General features: G+C 57.7%; 1 protein-coding gene and 1 long non-coding RNA gene across 3 annotated transcripts in view; one reads left to right on the forward strand and one right to left on the reverse strand.

Moving 5' to 3' along the window:
- Window positions 1–5,269, reverse strand: part of SORL1 (sortilin related receptor 1) — a 53,305-nt gene extending 48,036 nt beyond the window's left edge. For both annotated transcript variants that reach the window (XM_064471034.1, XM_064471033.1), the window contains exon 1: window positions 5,047–5,269. In XM_064471034.1, coding sequence (XP_064327104.1) covers window positions 5,047–5,205 — 159 coding nt within the window. In that variant the 5' untranslated portion in view covers window positions 5,206–5,269. The remainder of the gene's footprint in view (window positions 1–5,046) is intronic.
- LOC135316682 (uncharacterized) lies at window positions 343–3,798 on the forward strand. Its single transcript, XR_010375921.1, has 3 exons — window positions 343–474; window positions 1,523–1,647; window positions 2,402–3,798. It is a non-coding gene; the product is annotated as an uncharacterized LOC135316682 (long non-coding RNA).
- Window positions 5,270–15,138: the final 9,869 nt, after the last annotated feature.

The raw sequence follows: 15,138 nt of genomic DNA on the forward strand, positions 1-15,138 counted from the left end.
CCAAAGGGGAAACAACGAATAAAAACACAAATACCTCTCCCAGCCAGCACGGTGCCAGGAGGTGGAACTGCGCGGCTTCCAGAGACCCATCTCTCCTGGCAAGGTCAGCCGCAAAAGCAAGTGCAGGGAGCAGGGAACCTAGCCGGGAAAGGGGCAGGGGTGCCCCCGCCCAGGCAGCCACAGCGATGGGGAGAGGTATGTACCAACGTGAGGAAGGAAGAAAAGGACAGGGGCCCAGGAGCTGGCAGCCAGCCCTCTGCCGGGAAGTGCTGTCACCACCCAGGGCAACTCCAGAAGGTTAAAGTCTAATCTGGGAAGGTTTCTGCCGGGCTGGCAAACTAGGTCAAAATTAAGTACGGTTCAGTTCTGATGTGGTGTGATTGATGTCTCCGTTCACGTAGCTGGATGGCATTTACCCTGCAAAGCGCTTTCCTGCCTTCTCTGAAAGAAGAAAGGCTCTTTGCTAGTTTGCAGGTTGTGGGGGACGGGACCAATGGTGGGCTCTCTACTGGGATGCACTAATGGCCTCAAAAGAAGAGAAGCTTCAGCTCTCTCTGCTCAGGCACTATTTTGACTGTGTGCTAACAGCATTTTAGGTTAGCTTGCAGCCTGGGCCGAGGCGGTGCACCGCACAAGGACTGTGGGAAGGGACTCCCGAAGCCTAAGCGCAGCTCTGCCCACAAGCTGCAGCGTGGCTGCCGGCTGAGCGTCCCTCCACGCCCGCCGCTCTAGCGAGGGGGCTCGTCTCCGACGGAGTGCTTTGCTTTCTTGGTACTCTGAAAGCGTGTAGTACCAGAGATAGACGTTAATGTCTCCTGTACGATGCAGTCATGGTGATGTTATGTTAATGGGAGATGAATTCTCAGCTGTCTTGAAAAAACTTCATTCTTAAAGATCACTGAGTAGCATCATGGTGTGGCATTGATTTTAATCTCATGCAGGCTGTGGTAGTGTGTGGTATGCCAAGTGCTAGCAGCTGAGGAGGTCTTCATCAGTGTGGAGGGGCAGGGAGTGTCAAGGTCAAGCAGGTGGGCTGATAAAAGGCCATTTTGTAGCAAATGGCCTGGAAATTATGAAAACCTGGTCCTTTTTCTCAAAGGTGGGATTGGTTAGCACCAGGAAACAGGCAGCTTTGAGAGCAATGAAGTAGATCCCCAAGGAGGGAAAGGGATAAGCTGATGTTAGGGCAGGCAATAATGCTGGTTCAGGGGATGGGGAGGCACAGAGGTGATGCCCATGCACAGGTTGGGAGCATGGAGAGTGGCTTGAGGTCTTGCAGCAGCAGCACAGAGGGTGAGCTGGCTGCTGCAGGAGACATCAGCTGTTAGATGTCTTCTGTCCCAGCGCGGTTTAAGGCAAAGATTTCTTGTGTGTTGAGTGCTTTTGGGAGAGGTTTTGGCTAAGCCCTTTCCAAAGAAGGGAAAGGGATGTTGGCAGGTACAGGTTAGACCTGCACGTCTGTATTAGCAGCCCAGCAGTGTAAATGTTGTCTGTAACCGTCATGGTCTCTCCTGACCCTCAGGACCAGCAGACAGAGGCTGGCCTCCTGCCCCAGCGCTCCTCCTCGCCATCTGCTGCAGCCATGACATGACACTTGCGAGACAGCCAGCCTCACGGTCACGGGAGCCGCTTCGACCCAGCACGCAGGTAGGCAGCTGAAGCAGCTACTTCTCTTTTCCTTGTTTGTTGCACGAAGCGAAGCCCTTGCAGGCAATGCAGTTGTGGCTGGCTTTCCCCCAGGAGAGGATGGGATTTCTGTGGGATGGTGGGGATGTGCTCTAGAAATGTAAAATCCTAGAGCTGAGTACTTGCATCCAGTTCTGAGTAGGGATGCGTAGGCAGGAGCACGGAGGCTGTTAAGGGACAGGAGGGCGGGCTGCAGATGAGCAGCTGGCTCGGTAGCCAGGGGCTCGTGCCAGGAAGAGGAGGGCAGGGTGCAGTGCCACGGTTGCTGGAAGGGGTTCAGGGAGCATTGCTGGCCCGGGGCGGGGGTGTAGACAGCAGTTGTCTTGCCCTGGGGATGCTCCACTGCCATCACTGGTGTCCTAGAAAAGACCTGTCACGTGTCGGTGCAAGCTTCGTAACAGTCTGTCCATTGTAGTGCTCATCAAGAGTCCCGCAGAGGTGAGGGCTGTGCAAGAGAACAAACCCGCTCTGTCCCAAAGCTGAGGGTGACTGGAGCTGTGTATTTGGTCTCTTGGTTGCTGGTGCTTTGGAGTCAGAAAAGCTGGGGAGAAGCCACAAAGGCACAGGGGTTTAGGGCCTTGTTGTTCATTGAGGTTCCCAGAAAGTTTTGCTGTAGCCATGCGTGCACACTGCACAAGCCTGCCCGGCAAGGATGCGGTGAGGATCCGGATGAGGAATCCAAGTAATGTTTTGTGCTTCTGTCTTTGGTGTCTAGGGCAAGAGGGCTCTGAGCCTGTTGCTGATGGTGCCAAGTAAGATGTATTTGGCTCCCAAGGAGCCACAAAGAGTTTGGACTTTCTTCCTCTCCTTGCTTCTGGCCGGGGCCATGCATCCTTCCCTCTCACTCCGGTCCCCTGGCGATGTCACCCGCGACAGCTCCGACCTCCTGTGCCACACTTTCCTTCGCCTCTGAGCTGAGCCTGGGTCCTAAGCCATCCCACGAGGCCGTGTTGGGACTGCACTCAAGAGCTGAAGAAGGGCAGAGAGTTTTGGGGTGCGAGCCAGTATGTAGCATATGGCCGAGCGACCTGCCAAACACACGGGAGCAGGATGTGTCCCAGATAAGGGACTGCAGCCGCATGGCGCTAGGATGCTTGGTCCAAGAACTGCCCCTAATGATGATGTCCCTGAGAGAGGACTGTTTTTTCGACTGTGCTGTTTTCTGCCAGAATTAGAGGAGCACCAGACACCCGGCGGGGGCGGACAATGGGTTTGTTCGGTACTTCTAATAAAGCATGAGACCCCCGAGCACCACATTACACAGTTTTCTGGCTTCCTAGGCATTAGTAACTGTGCAGTCCAATCTGTAACGGAGGCTAGGACACACGGGCTCCCTCTTATCCCTTTTATTAAGGCGGACCCTGATTTAAAGCACTATAGCACTCAGGAGAACTTAGTGCTAATAAACTCTTCCTGGTGATATACAGTACCTGGGCTTTAAAATTTATTGCATCCCACCCTGAAGCAGCAGAAGGGCTGGGTTTTGTATGCTAGCCCGAAACCATAGGCCATGCCACCAGCGAGACCAACTCCATTCTCCAGGCAAATCCTCTCTGAAAGCTTAAGACCAAACAGTGGCAAACTTTGTCGAACTCCTACTGCTTCCTACTAGTCCTGTTCCAGACAGCGCCGGGGCTACCGCACCCTCTTAGATCTGCCGCTGCATGTCCAGGAGATAGAGGCTGCTCTTGCCAAAGCAGCTCTCTACCTGGCCCGGGCAGGTGCGTTATATGAAAGGCACTGGGAGACAGAAGGGAAGATGCTACAAATGTCCTCCTGTACATGAGACAAGTGTTGTGGGGTTTTTTTTTCTAAAATGGGGTATCTGTGTTATGCTAAAAACAGCCAAATGTTGAGGAGGTAGAGGAGGCGAAGCAGATTTTCAAGGGGAGTTGGAACAGCTTTTCCCATCCTCTAAATGGAGAAGCAGGAGCAGGACTTTAGGAACAGCACCAGCCCCGCACATGTCCCTCCAGCTGCCCTAGAGCTAGCTCTGCCTTGCGGCTCGCTCTTTCTCACCCCACAAGTAGCAAAAAGGGGAAATTAGAGGGCACCCAGAAAGGAAAGCACTAGCTGAGGAGGCAAACACAGATGTCGCTGAAGGCTCGAAGCCTTGCTTAAAGCATGCCTCATCCCTCCACGGTTGGCCCCCCCTCGCGCTCTCAGAAGCCTTTTGGGCATGTGATGGGACACAGGCAGTTTAAGCAAGGAGGTCAAGTGGGGCAACTTAATGTAGTCTAGCACGTGGATAATAGTTAAAAAATAGACTCTTTAAGGCCAAAGCTTTCTATAGCAGGCACCCAGGCAGCCTGAGTATAATTCCTCATTGCCCCTAAAGTGATGGTTGTCTGGAAGCGAGGGGGAGCCTTTACGGTCCTGGCAGCAAAACTTGCCAGTGAATCAAGCCCAAGCAGGGACACTTTCAGAAATAGCAGTTTCTATGTTTTTCTGTGCTGAGCAACTCCTCTCCCCCTCTTCTGCAAGGAGCAGCGGAGGATGGATCAGAGCTGCAGAAAGGAGCCCTTCTTATGGAGAAAGGCCATGGTGCCTCACATATAGCAATATCTTCTACCAGAAGTCACCTTCCTCTGCCTAGCTTCTGAGCACAGAAATGTTCAGGACGAGCATCTCTAGGTGCAGAGCTGCTGCCCACCGCCTGCCCGCTCCTAGCCCGAGGGACTCGCTTTCCCATCTGGCGAACTAGCGGAGGGGACGACCCGACGCGGCCCGTTTCGCCAGCGTGTGCCCTTGGCCACCCGGCAGCCACCGCTGCTCGTCTTGCTGGAAATGAACCCGCAAGTGTAAAACGCAGATCCCACAGTGCCACTAATTCGAGACGGGCCGGGGGAAACTGGGAGGGCTGCAGGCTGAGCTCAGCAGTACCTCCTGCCTAAACGTCTGCCACTTTGTGAGCGGGGCAAGCAGCGGGCAGCGAACGAGCGATGAGATGCAGCCAGCACTGCTGCCTCGCCAGCAACCTGCCTCCCCGCAGCGCGACCCTTCCCCGCCGGGGGGCTGCCGGCCACCCCCCCCCCGCGGCTCCCCGCAAACCCCCGCAAGCGCGGAAGTTATTTTCCGAGCAGCAAGTGTGCCACACGCCCCCCCCCGCCCCCCGCAGCCCACCCGCGGGGGGCTGCAGCGCGTCGCGCTGTCGCCGAGGCCGAGCGGCCGGCGCCGCTCCAGCCCACTCGCGACACTGGGACCGGTGGGAGCGGGGACGCGCGGCTGCGCGCGGAGCGCTGCCGCCCTCCCGACCCCCCCTTTCCTCCTCTCCCCCCACCCCAAGCGCCCCCCGCGGTGTTTTGGGGGGGGGGGGGGAGGGGTGCGCCGACCCCACGCGTGGCCCCCGGCCCGGCTCACCTGTCCGTACACCTGGATGGGCTCCGGCGGCGCCTCGGGGGCGCGCAGCGGCAGCGCGGAGCGGCCGCCCGCCGCCGGCAGCAGCAGCAGCAGGAGGGGCAGGAGGCGGCGGGGGAGCGGGGCGCCCCGCCGCACCCCGCCGCTGCTCGGCGTCGCCATGTTCGTGCCGCCGGGGCCGGGGGGAGCCGCGGGAGCCGGAGCCGAGGGGAGCGGAGCGCCGCGCCGCCGCCCGGAGAGAATGTGCAATGGGCAGCGGCGGGGCTCGGCGCCCGCATCCCGCCCCCGCCGCCCGCTCCCCTCCGGGGATGCCCGGGGACCCCTCCCCGAAACGGGGCGTCGGGGTCCCGGGAGAGGGCGTTCGCCTCCCTTCGGAGGGTGCTTGGGATCCGAATGAAATAAAAGGAAAGCAAGTCGCGTTAATGGAAGTGATAAGGAATAGAGTCCTATAGGATGAAGTTACGTGAAATAAAGTCAAATAAAATAAAGGACCTGCAGTTTCTTCTCTCCGGGGGATGCAGGGGGTTTTCCCGCCACCCCCCAGCAAACCACAGCTGCTCTTTTCCTCCCATGGCGCACCCCTAGCAGGGTGTGCCCCCCAACTCGGGACACGCACCTAAAGCACCCCGGGATCTGTGGGCAGTAGCGTGATTGCCCGTGCAAGTGTCCGGGCTGAGGTTTAATATTGTTCCAGGCCCATGTTGTCACTGATGTCACCTGTGGCTGCGTAGGGGGTAACAAACGTGAGGGGCCCCGTGGGGAGCCCCAGAGCGTCAGGCAGGGGCAGGCTGAGCGAGGGTCGCACCGGGGCGATTGTGGCCCTGGTGCAGCGAGGCATGTGCTGGGAAGGACGGCGCTGGAAATTGCGTTTCCAAACATAAGCCTGACTCCCCTCTGTCGCTGCAGCTAGCAACCTGCACCTCCTACCCACGCGCAGCTCCTACCGATGGTCTGCTGCTCTTCTGCTCTTACCGTTTGCCTCCAGCTTTTGAGATGTTTGAAATTAGACAACAAACCTGTGGCCACATATCCCAGGCCAGTGGCTGTCACGCATGCTGGGAGCACGAGGCCTTTGTGCATCAGGCCCTGCATGGTCTGCCAGGAGGGAAAAGGGGCGCACGGTCTCTACGAGCATTACCCTTCCCTGGCGTACTGAACGCGTCGATCAACTGTCTTGTGCCAGGTGAGTGGGGATAGACAGGAGAGGTTGTTGTCCTGGTACTGTAGCTGTTCTGGACACTTTAATCCCACTGTTGACCATGTGGAGGGCAGCCCACAGCATAGGATCTGCTTGGCTCATGGAAGCTCTCTGCTACTCATGTCCAGTCCCAGAGTCCTGCTTGCAGCACATGCACCTGGTCCCTTTTCTTCCTCCAAAGCACGTTCTAATCAGTGTCTCTGGTTGCTTGGGCAGTTACTGATGTGGAGCCATCCCTGGGAAATCCCTGTCTGGTTTAAGCATCTACCAACCTCATGCAGTTATGTGACTGGGGCAGTGATGGTTTTCTGTGCCTTGGTTTGAGGCTCCTTGCTATGTCTTACATTTCATGGGAAAGAAGAGCAGCTGGTAGAGACCTCTGTTTCCTGTAACTGACGATTTACACGGTCTGTGCAGTCCATATGCATTGGGGAGATTATCCTGTGGGTGACCGGTAACGCTTCGTGACTAGTTTTTATCAAGCACTGTCATGGTGCTGGGGGACCGTTTTGGGAAAGCACTTTTCCCGGCGATCAGTCAGACCTGCTGTGAGGTCCGGCTCCTTGCTGGGGCATGAGGAGGAGAGGCTAGTGAGGGACCTGTCAGCAGGGCAGCTCGGCGGGCAGTGAGGTAGGCTCAGGTCCTTGTTGCTGAGAGGGTGGTTTGCGTGTGATGAGGAGCTGCAGCTGCCTCTGGGTGGGAAAATGAGGGTGTGGATGGATGTCAAAAGGAGCGAGGAAAAGGCGCAAATCATTTCATGCGTTATGGTGACAGACTTGCCCCGGTACAGTTCTGGTAGCCCTCAGAGCAATCCACCCCAATTTCTGCCATCTTCCTCCCTGGGCAGAGCTGGGAAGGTGAGCACCATCTCACCCAAGCTGCCAGTGAGAGCGGGGACCCAGAGGCTCCGGGGTGGGGTCCCTCCGGGCCCTCCTGTCACCTCTCCTACCGTGGCACCTGGCAGGCAGGTTTGAGCTGTGCCAATGGGGTGGTTTTTCTGCTCAGGGTCAAGATAGCTAGCCGTGTGGTCAGCCATAAAACATTCAGCATAGGTAACATGCCCGTGTGGTCCTTGTAACTCATCGGCACAGCAGAGATGATGCAAGGTTATGTAGGGATGGCGCAGGACTGCTGCCAGGGTCTGCAGCCCTGATTTATCGGGGCAGGCCAAAGCGCTGGACTCCCAGATGCGGGGGCTTCCCCAGTGCTCCCACAGGCTGCAAAAGGCACCTGTCGCATGTCCCTTCCAGAGGTCAACTTGCCCCATCCCTGCCCAGGGCTCGCGCAACCGTACCAATGGAAACTGTTGTAACGCGCAGGCTTTCGTGGTGCTGGGCAGTGCCGTGTGCCAGGTGCTACGGAGCAGGGGTGGGAGGGCGGAGTGGGGATTTGAGGCCGAAGGAGAGCAGTGGGTTTGTGCCCAGGTAGCAGGGAAGGACTAGGGCCAGCTCTGCCCGGGATCCTGGCGGTCACCATCCAGCTCTCCTGCTGGCTGGAGGGTCCCCTCTGCACAGCTCCGTCTCAGGCTCTGCAGTCAGTGGGAGGTGTTGGCTCATGTCAGCTCTGTGCTTAATGTGGCTATATGGTCTGTGCGTCCGAGGCGGTTCAGCTGCTCCCAGCTCTGCTCACACCGAGCACCGGGGCCATCACAGCCCGTGCCTGGGCAGATAAGCATTATGTGACTTCTCCAACCAAGGTCATGCCTCAGGAGCCTAGGATGGTGCAAGGAAAACAAGAGTCTCACTTATGAATGCTGGGTGACCCTTCCTCGCTCATGTTTCTGTCTGATGTTGACATGGCCCTCTTTTGCTCCCGTGTCTAAACAGGCAAGCCAGCTGGAGCAGGGGTCTGCTGTGCATTCTGCTGCAACGGGCCAGGGGTGGCCCCCCACTCATCTGCAGGTCCCCGCTGCCGAGGGGGACAGGAAGCAGGGGGTGACCGTGGGAGATGATGGGAGAGGTGCGCTGTGCCTACTGCTCAGCCCTGGCTTGTCTCTGGAAGCCAAAGGTGATTTTTCTGGGTATAGGAGTGCTCTGAGAAAAGGTCTTACCTGGGGTTTTTAGCCTCTTTTGTCTCAGAGATGCGGAGAGTAGACTTATGGGTTGTGTCTTCTCTGCCTTGTGAGACATCCCAGTGTTTCTAGTGATGTCAGGAAATCTTCAAAGAAAATGGATGTGACCGGGCAGCGAAGGAATGGGGGCTTATAAATCCCATGGACAGCCCCAAGGCACTCTCACTCCCCCTTATTTCACTTGCTTTAATAGCCGAAACATTGCCCAGAGCTTTCCCTGAGGTGCTTTCACCTAGAAACCTAGTTAGCGCATTTTAATTACTGAGTCAATACAATTATAAGCCCTCCTAATAAAGCTTTTGGCGGTCTAGATTCAGTGTAATGACCCTCCGGAGGACCTGAGGTCACAGTGGGTAAGGGCACAGTCAAAAAGGGAGTTTTATTGTGCAGAAATCCCTCCAGCAGGTTGCTCTCTGGTGCAGGCATGGCAGGCAGGTGAGAGGGACCCAAAAAGGCCGCAGCAGTGTTTGCCGAACACACCTCTGCATCTGAGCATCCATTCTGTTTCCCATGGAATGACCGACTCTGCCCCACCAATCCCCCTGAAAATAAGGAATGGAGGAAGAATAGAGTAAGAAACAGCAAGAAATGAAGAAATGGCTTTGTAGCAGTTTCTAAGTGGAGGAAAATGATGCACGGGGGGTTCACCATCCTTCTCCTGGCCCCTGTTTGCACTCCTTGCAGGACGCTTTGAGCGACGTGACTGTCCACTCACATACAGAGCTGAGAAGGATCCCTATTCCCCCTGTGGGACTCGACCCTGCCAGGTCGCTGTGGTGGGTGTGAGGGAGAGAGCGGTAGCAAGGACCTCTCGGGTGAACCTAGCACTGGTAAATGCTAACAGATGAATAGCTCTTTCTTTGCGGAGGGAAATATACATTTCCTTTGCCAAGGTATTTTTTGTTTCTTGAAAAAAAGAGCCTGTCTCCTGCTGTAAAGGGGAGGGGGAACATAGCAGAGTTTATTTTAAGGTACATCTGGATTTCATCAGCAACAAATGCCATGAACTCCGAGAGTGAGGCAAGGAGCCCCCGGCCCCCTGGTTTTCCTTCCTCTCTCCCCCTTGCCTTTCCCTGGCACAGCTTTACAGGTCCCGGAGGGTTCAGGGGATCGGGGCGGGGGGGGGGGGGCTGGAACAGCCGTGTCCTGCAGAGCCTCACTGAGACAGCAGATAGTCGTTTAAAGGAAGCATTGCATGTTGTCGGAGTTGAATCAGCGAGAAAAAACAGCCCACCCCGCTGTCAGAGTCCAACCTCAGCCCCAGCGCGGCAGAGAGCCCGCTGCTGCTGCGGGAAGAAGGGCCGCACGTGCAGCTCGCTCCCGGAGCGAGCACATGAAGGCGTGTGTCCAGCAGGCAGGTCCCTGAGCAGGGCTGGCAACTTGCTTTTGCTCCAACTCACCTGGGCAGCGAGCGCGCACAGCTCGCCTAGGAGAGCAGGCCTTTGTTGTGAGGCCGTAGGATGCAGGGGGCTTTCAAAGAGGTCTGGTCTCTGCAGGACCTGCCTTTGAACGAAAGGTCTCAGGAGATGGGGCCTCCGAGCCCTCCCGCCCTCCTCAAGGCCACCACACATCACGTTTATGGGATCCGGAGTCTGCCAAGAGAGCGGAAACCCAAGGAGTGCTCCTGTCCGGTGTGGACAGGGAGCCTGGCACAGCTGAGAGGTGTCCCTACTCCACAGTGCCCATCCTTTGGGAAGTTCTGCAAGGCACTGCTCTGAGCAGTCAGCGAGGCATTGAGCTGTGGGTCTCCTAGCTTTGACGCAAACAATTGGCAGCCTTTTTTGCCAGGGAGCCAAACCTCTCAACAGGGCATAAACTGAGCTCCACAGGTCACTAATCCTTTCCTTTCCCCAGTCTGTGCTCTCAAGCCAGGAACCCCTGGCTTGAAATCCGGAGCAGTAATTGTTTCCTACAGCTCTCGCATCTTGCCACTCACAGAGCTCCAGCAAAGCTCCTTGTTGTTGCCACAAGGGCGAGGGGTCCCCCAAGACAGCCGAGGAAGGGAAAGGAGACAGGCCAAACGGGCGGTGAATGCGGGCAGGGACCGAGGCGCTGGCTAACCAGGGTGATGGCTGGGACGGGACAAACCCCATGTCTGTCGGTACCTGTTGCTGCTGGCCGGCAGCAGCCTGTGGCATGACAACGCTTTGGGCTTACCTGGACTCGCTCAGGCTCTGTCTGTATAAGAAGGTCCGAAGCCTGTGCTCTGTGCCATGGCTGTCAAGGTTCTTTGGTGACAACCCCGACCTTTGGGCTGGGCCTTGTTAGCTGGACTCGGGGTGGGGCGAGCAGGAAGGTCTGTGTCTCAGGTTTAATAGCCAGATTAGTGAAAAAGAGTAATGTGGGCTCTGACATGGCTGGCAGAGAGGGTAACGCAGAGATGCACATCCCAGCCCCATGGCTCAGCTCCCCCAGGACCCCGAGGGGGTTGCCGCACCTCTCTGCCCCACTGCATGGTCTCAGAGCAAGGGCCATTGCATCGCTCATCGCTTTGTCCCGCCTCTAGGTGCTTCCAGTCAGCTGAATGACAGACAAGCTGGGAAGAATTCTTACGTAAACTAGGGCAAAATAAGGAGCAGCCGGCAGTGTGAGCCCGGCAAGGTCACACTGTGCCACATATTGCGTTCAAGAAGCCACGGCCCCGTCCCCCCGGTCCGTGTCTGGCACCTGCCCGGCAGGATGTGTGGGCAAGAGCCAGGCCAGAGGGATTTCAGCGTGGCACCACCCCGACGATGCCGCCTGCCACCGTGACAATGCGGCATGCCATGGGCGCTTTGCAAGAGCGTGTCCCTGATTAGCTGCTCAAATCCCAAGCAAACAGGCTACTTCCCATGAAAGAGGTAGCTGGCCCTCCTGCGCCCACCTCCACCCTACAGGAGGGTGCAGATGTGTAATAAGAAGTAGGTGTCTAAAGAAGTCTGAGCTCTACGGCTGAGCTGGACCAGTCGTTACTGTGCTTTGTGATGACTTTTTGCCTGAGCAGTCCCTTTGTGTCACTGTTCCATGTGTCTCCCCATCTTTGTGTGTAACACATCCTCTTGTGCTGACTCCAGCTGTCCATCTGTCCTTCTCAGCACACCGGCTGGCTCACAACTCAAGCGATCGGGTCTCCTAACGCCAACTGGCTTCAGCGGCCGTGCCATTCTTTTGGCCGAGGGGCCCGGCATGCAGGCGAGAGACGCGGTGCTCCAGGGACCAGCACTCAGCTCAGCTCACCCAGTGCCACGGGATGGTGCTGAGGTCTTCCTCAGCCATGCTGGAAGGCTTTAGAGATGCGGCTAGTTTGGGAAATCTCCAAACCCTTCAGCTCCTGAGCCATGCCTCACAGTTGCTGTGGGGGACTGGGCTTAGCTCCAGCCAGGTCAGGCGTTTGGAAGAGAGGGAGAGGCGCTCGTGTCAGTTGTTGGTCCAGGTGCCCTGGCTGCAGGTCTCAGTTTCAGAGGTCTCAGTCCACCTCTGCCTTCTTCACGTCTAACCACAAAACCACATGCAGTGGGAGAGGCCTCCTGAGACAGAGGTTGGTGCATCCCAGCACCCCATCCATGCCACCGGCCCGTTAAACACCAGCCCCTTTGGTGCGGCTTAACCAGGTCATGCCCATAAGTGGGTGACCAGGGTCTTCTTGTTTCCTGGGGCACCAGGGTTTAAAGGGGAATGAGGGGAGCCATGGGGTAGGGGAGCATGAATCTGGGGCGACAGGACACAGCAGAGTCTGAAGTGGTGGGCATGTGCTCGAGGCCACTTCAGGGCCCCTGGGGTTGGTGACAGCCGGACACAGGGCTGTGTAGTGTGGTCAGGTGCCTCCGGGAAAGAGGGGATGGAGGGCGAGGGCTGTTTTGTGGCATGCTGAATAAGCCTGTGTGACAGGCAAGCCGGGTAGGTGGCAATTCAAGGACTGCTGCAGGGCAGTCTTGCTGGGCACCATAGCTTTTTGTCCATTTCATGGAATTGTCCTTGGCATTCCACTGTGCCACCCCACACGTGTCCGCCTGCACAGCTGGCATGGCGAAGCTGCTGCTGCCTCTGGGCCCATGCTTTTGGGGCAATGGGGGGGAGGAGGAGGAGGAAGGCCATCTGCACAGGTACCACTTCTGCTGCGGGCATGCTGTGAGCAACACCTCCACCTTGTGGTAACAGCAGCATCAGGATCTGAAATGCAGAATTGTGTCTCTCCGCAGCATGGTGCCCCAAGGCTGCAGGGGAAGACGTGTCCCACGCCATGACCAGGAGGTCCTGATCTCCCTGGTCTCAGGTGCCATAGACACCTCCCTCTGTCTGGTGGAGATGCAAGGTGTCCAAACCATGCTTGAGTAGAACGGCTGCAGGAGGCTATAGGGTGTGCTCACACCAGGGTTGATGCCATTTCATTTGTTGGACTTGCCCACAAGGTGCCAGCCACCAAGGGTCCCTGTTTGCCCTGTGGCTCCTGGGATGGGGAACACACCCCCGCCTGCTCTCTGGGGTTTTGGTGGGTCAGGGCAAGACATTGCCGTGGCTGGGCTTGGCATGGGCAGAGCAGAGGTAGCCTTCACTCACCCAGGCTAAGGAAAGCGGCTCTCGGGATACCCCGGCACCATGTGCAGCCAGAGGACTGTCGGCTCTTTTCTCCATGCCAGCTTGTAGGGAGGAACATGTGTGGGCTCGTCCCTGTTTCCATCCCCTGAGAAATGTCCATTGCAGTTCCTTGCCGGGAGTATATGACCGTGTACTGTGTGTCCTGAGCTGTCAGAACTGAGTGGTTGCCCCTTACGAGGGGCAGGTGCAGGGAAGCACCATTAAATGTAAAAGTACTGGAGACTGCCCTCGGTTGTAATGGTGCCAGGGTACAGATTTGCTGCCTTCCCAGCTGGGGCTCGGGGTGGGCGTGCGCACCAGGTGGGAGACAGGCTGTACAATGAGAAACGCTCTGGGGAGGTGATGAAAGAAGGGGAGCAGAGAAATCGAGGTGCCCAAGACGTTAGTGTGTGCCTGTGAGAGTGGCACGGAGTCGCGTGTGTTTGGCTGCATGAGTGCCAGCGCGCGCCGGCCGCCGGCCGCGGAGCAGGCGAGGAGGAGGAGGAACGCGCCCTTCGCAGCGCACGTAGAGGCCGGACAGTGACTTGCAGTAAAAACAAGGGGCATCGGGGTGACCATGCTGACCCTCCCACCCAGGCACATGGCCAGTCCCCAGGGTTTTCCCACGGGTGCTTTTTGAGGGGCCAGGTACAGGCAGGTTGCCCGTGCGAGGTGAGGTGCAGGGGTCAGCAGCCCCCAGGGCATCTTACATCTCAGCCCATGGAGCCAGGCGGGGTGATGACTCTTCTGGGCTCATGCTGCCCACCGGCTCCGATGCGGCCAGGTTTGGCTCTTGGCTGCCTTGCATGATCCAAGTGACTGCCCCGAGCTGGACATGTGCCCGAACCCCCCGGCTGTTACACCCAACAGTTTCGGGCACGTGGGGTTTAGGTGTCGGCGAGGCCATCACCGTGCACTAAGCTCAGTGAAGGAGGAGAGAGGCGGTGATAAGGCTTGGGATTCTTCCCAAGGGTCTAATGTTAGGGGCCCCTGGTTAGCTCAGTGGTTCGCTGAGGTCATCAGTGTTGTCATTGTGTTTGATCTGGGCCTTGCCTTGACCCTTGGCAGTTCTCTGTGCTCCAGGTTAATCAGCAAACGGAGGTCAGGGCTCCTCTGCATGTAGGGGAGACCGCATTGTCACAGGGAGGCAAAGGCAGAGCATGGCCGGGGTGGGGGTCTGTGCTGGCAGGAGAATCGGACCCCAGGGCAGTCAGCATCAGAGGTCCCACTGGCATCACCTCGCAGGACAGACATCTTTCATGCTTGTTGGGTGCTGTGCGGTGTAGCAGCGTCACCGCGAGCTGTACCCCACAAAGGGAATAGCCGAGATGGGGTGGGGAGAGGAGGGTCTGTCGCCATGGCGAGGGACCCCCAAGAGGGGCCTCCGTCCCCGGTACGGGTGGCACAGCTCCGGTGACCCTCGAGGTCCCTGTGCACTCAAGCGCCTGTTTCCCTGAGACGAGAAGCACTGTATGGGCAGACCAGGGGAAGGGAAAGCACTGGCCAGCGCTTTGGGGGAAGGTACTAATCTGCACGATCGGGGAGCAGAGAAAAGGATGGGAATCAGCTGGCTCTGTCAGTGTCCAGAGCAGTAAATTCCTGCACTCTGCAGGTTTTTGTGTTACAATAAACCTGGCAGGGGCTCGTTAGGCATGGGAGCCTGGCTTTACCATACCTGGGAACAGACAGGCATGTTACACTCCGACACTGTGCACGTGCCAAGGGTGAACGGCCCCTGGTGAAGTTCCAGCCTGTCCTTGCAGCTTTGTGTGGGTCCTAGATGTATTTGCAGGGGACAAGGAGAGAAGAGGGGGCGCAAGGGCCAAGGCTGCCACCATGGCCTACAGGAATGGCACGGTGAGTCCCCAGGGTGGCGTCGGGCACCGCTGGGGTGACGTCCCTTTTCTGCCGGACGGTGGCAGGTGCGCGCGGGGCGGCTGTGGAGAATTGCCCCGCTGCTGCGTGGTTGGGTCTGGCTGTTCGCACAGCAGGCAGGCTGGCGCAACGTGGCAGCTGCACTAATCAGAAACCCACGAGCATCTCTTAAAGGTGTCTGGCAGGAGCACAGTAGGCAGCAGCGAGCATCAGGTTTGTCAGGAAGGGTACCACCGTTGGCATCCCGCCTTGGGCTGGGAGGTGGAGAGCTGGGCACTGTCACCGTGCAGGGATGTGGCTATGCGTCAGGAGTCCCAGGGGGGCAGAGGCGGCTCTGGCCGCACCGTGAACGGCACCACCGAGCACGGTATCTTCAGTGTGCCGCGCGGTTCCCAGC

The sequence above is a fragment of the Phalacrocorax carbo genome, chromosome 21, assembly GCF_963921805.1.
Source record: "Phalacrocorax carbo chromosome 21, bPhaCar2.1, whole genome shotgun sequence".
Lineage (NCBI taxonomy): Eukaryota > Metazoa > Chordata > Aves > Suliformes > Phalacrocoracidae > Phalacrocorax > Phalacrocorax carbo.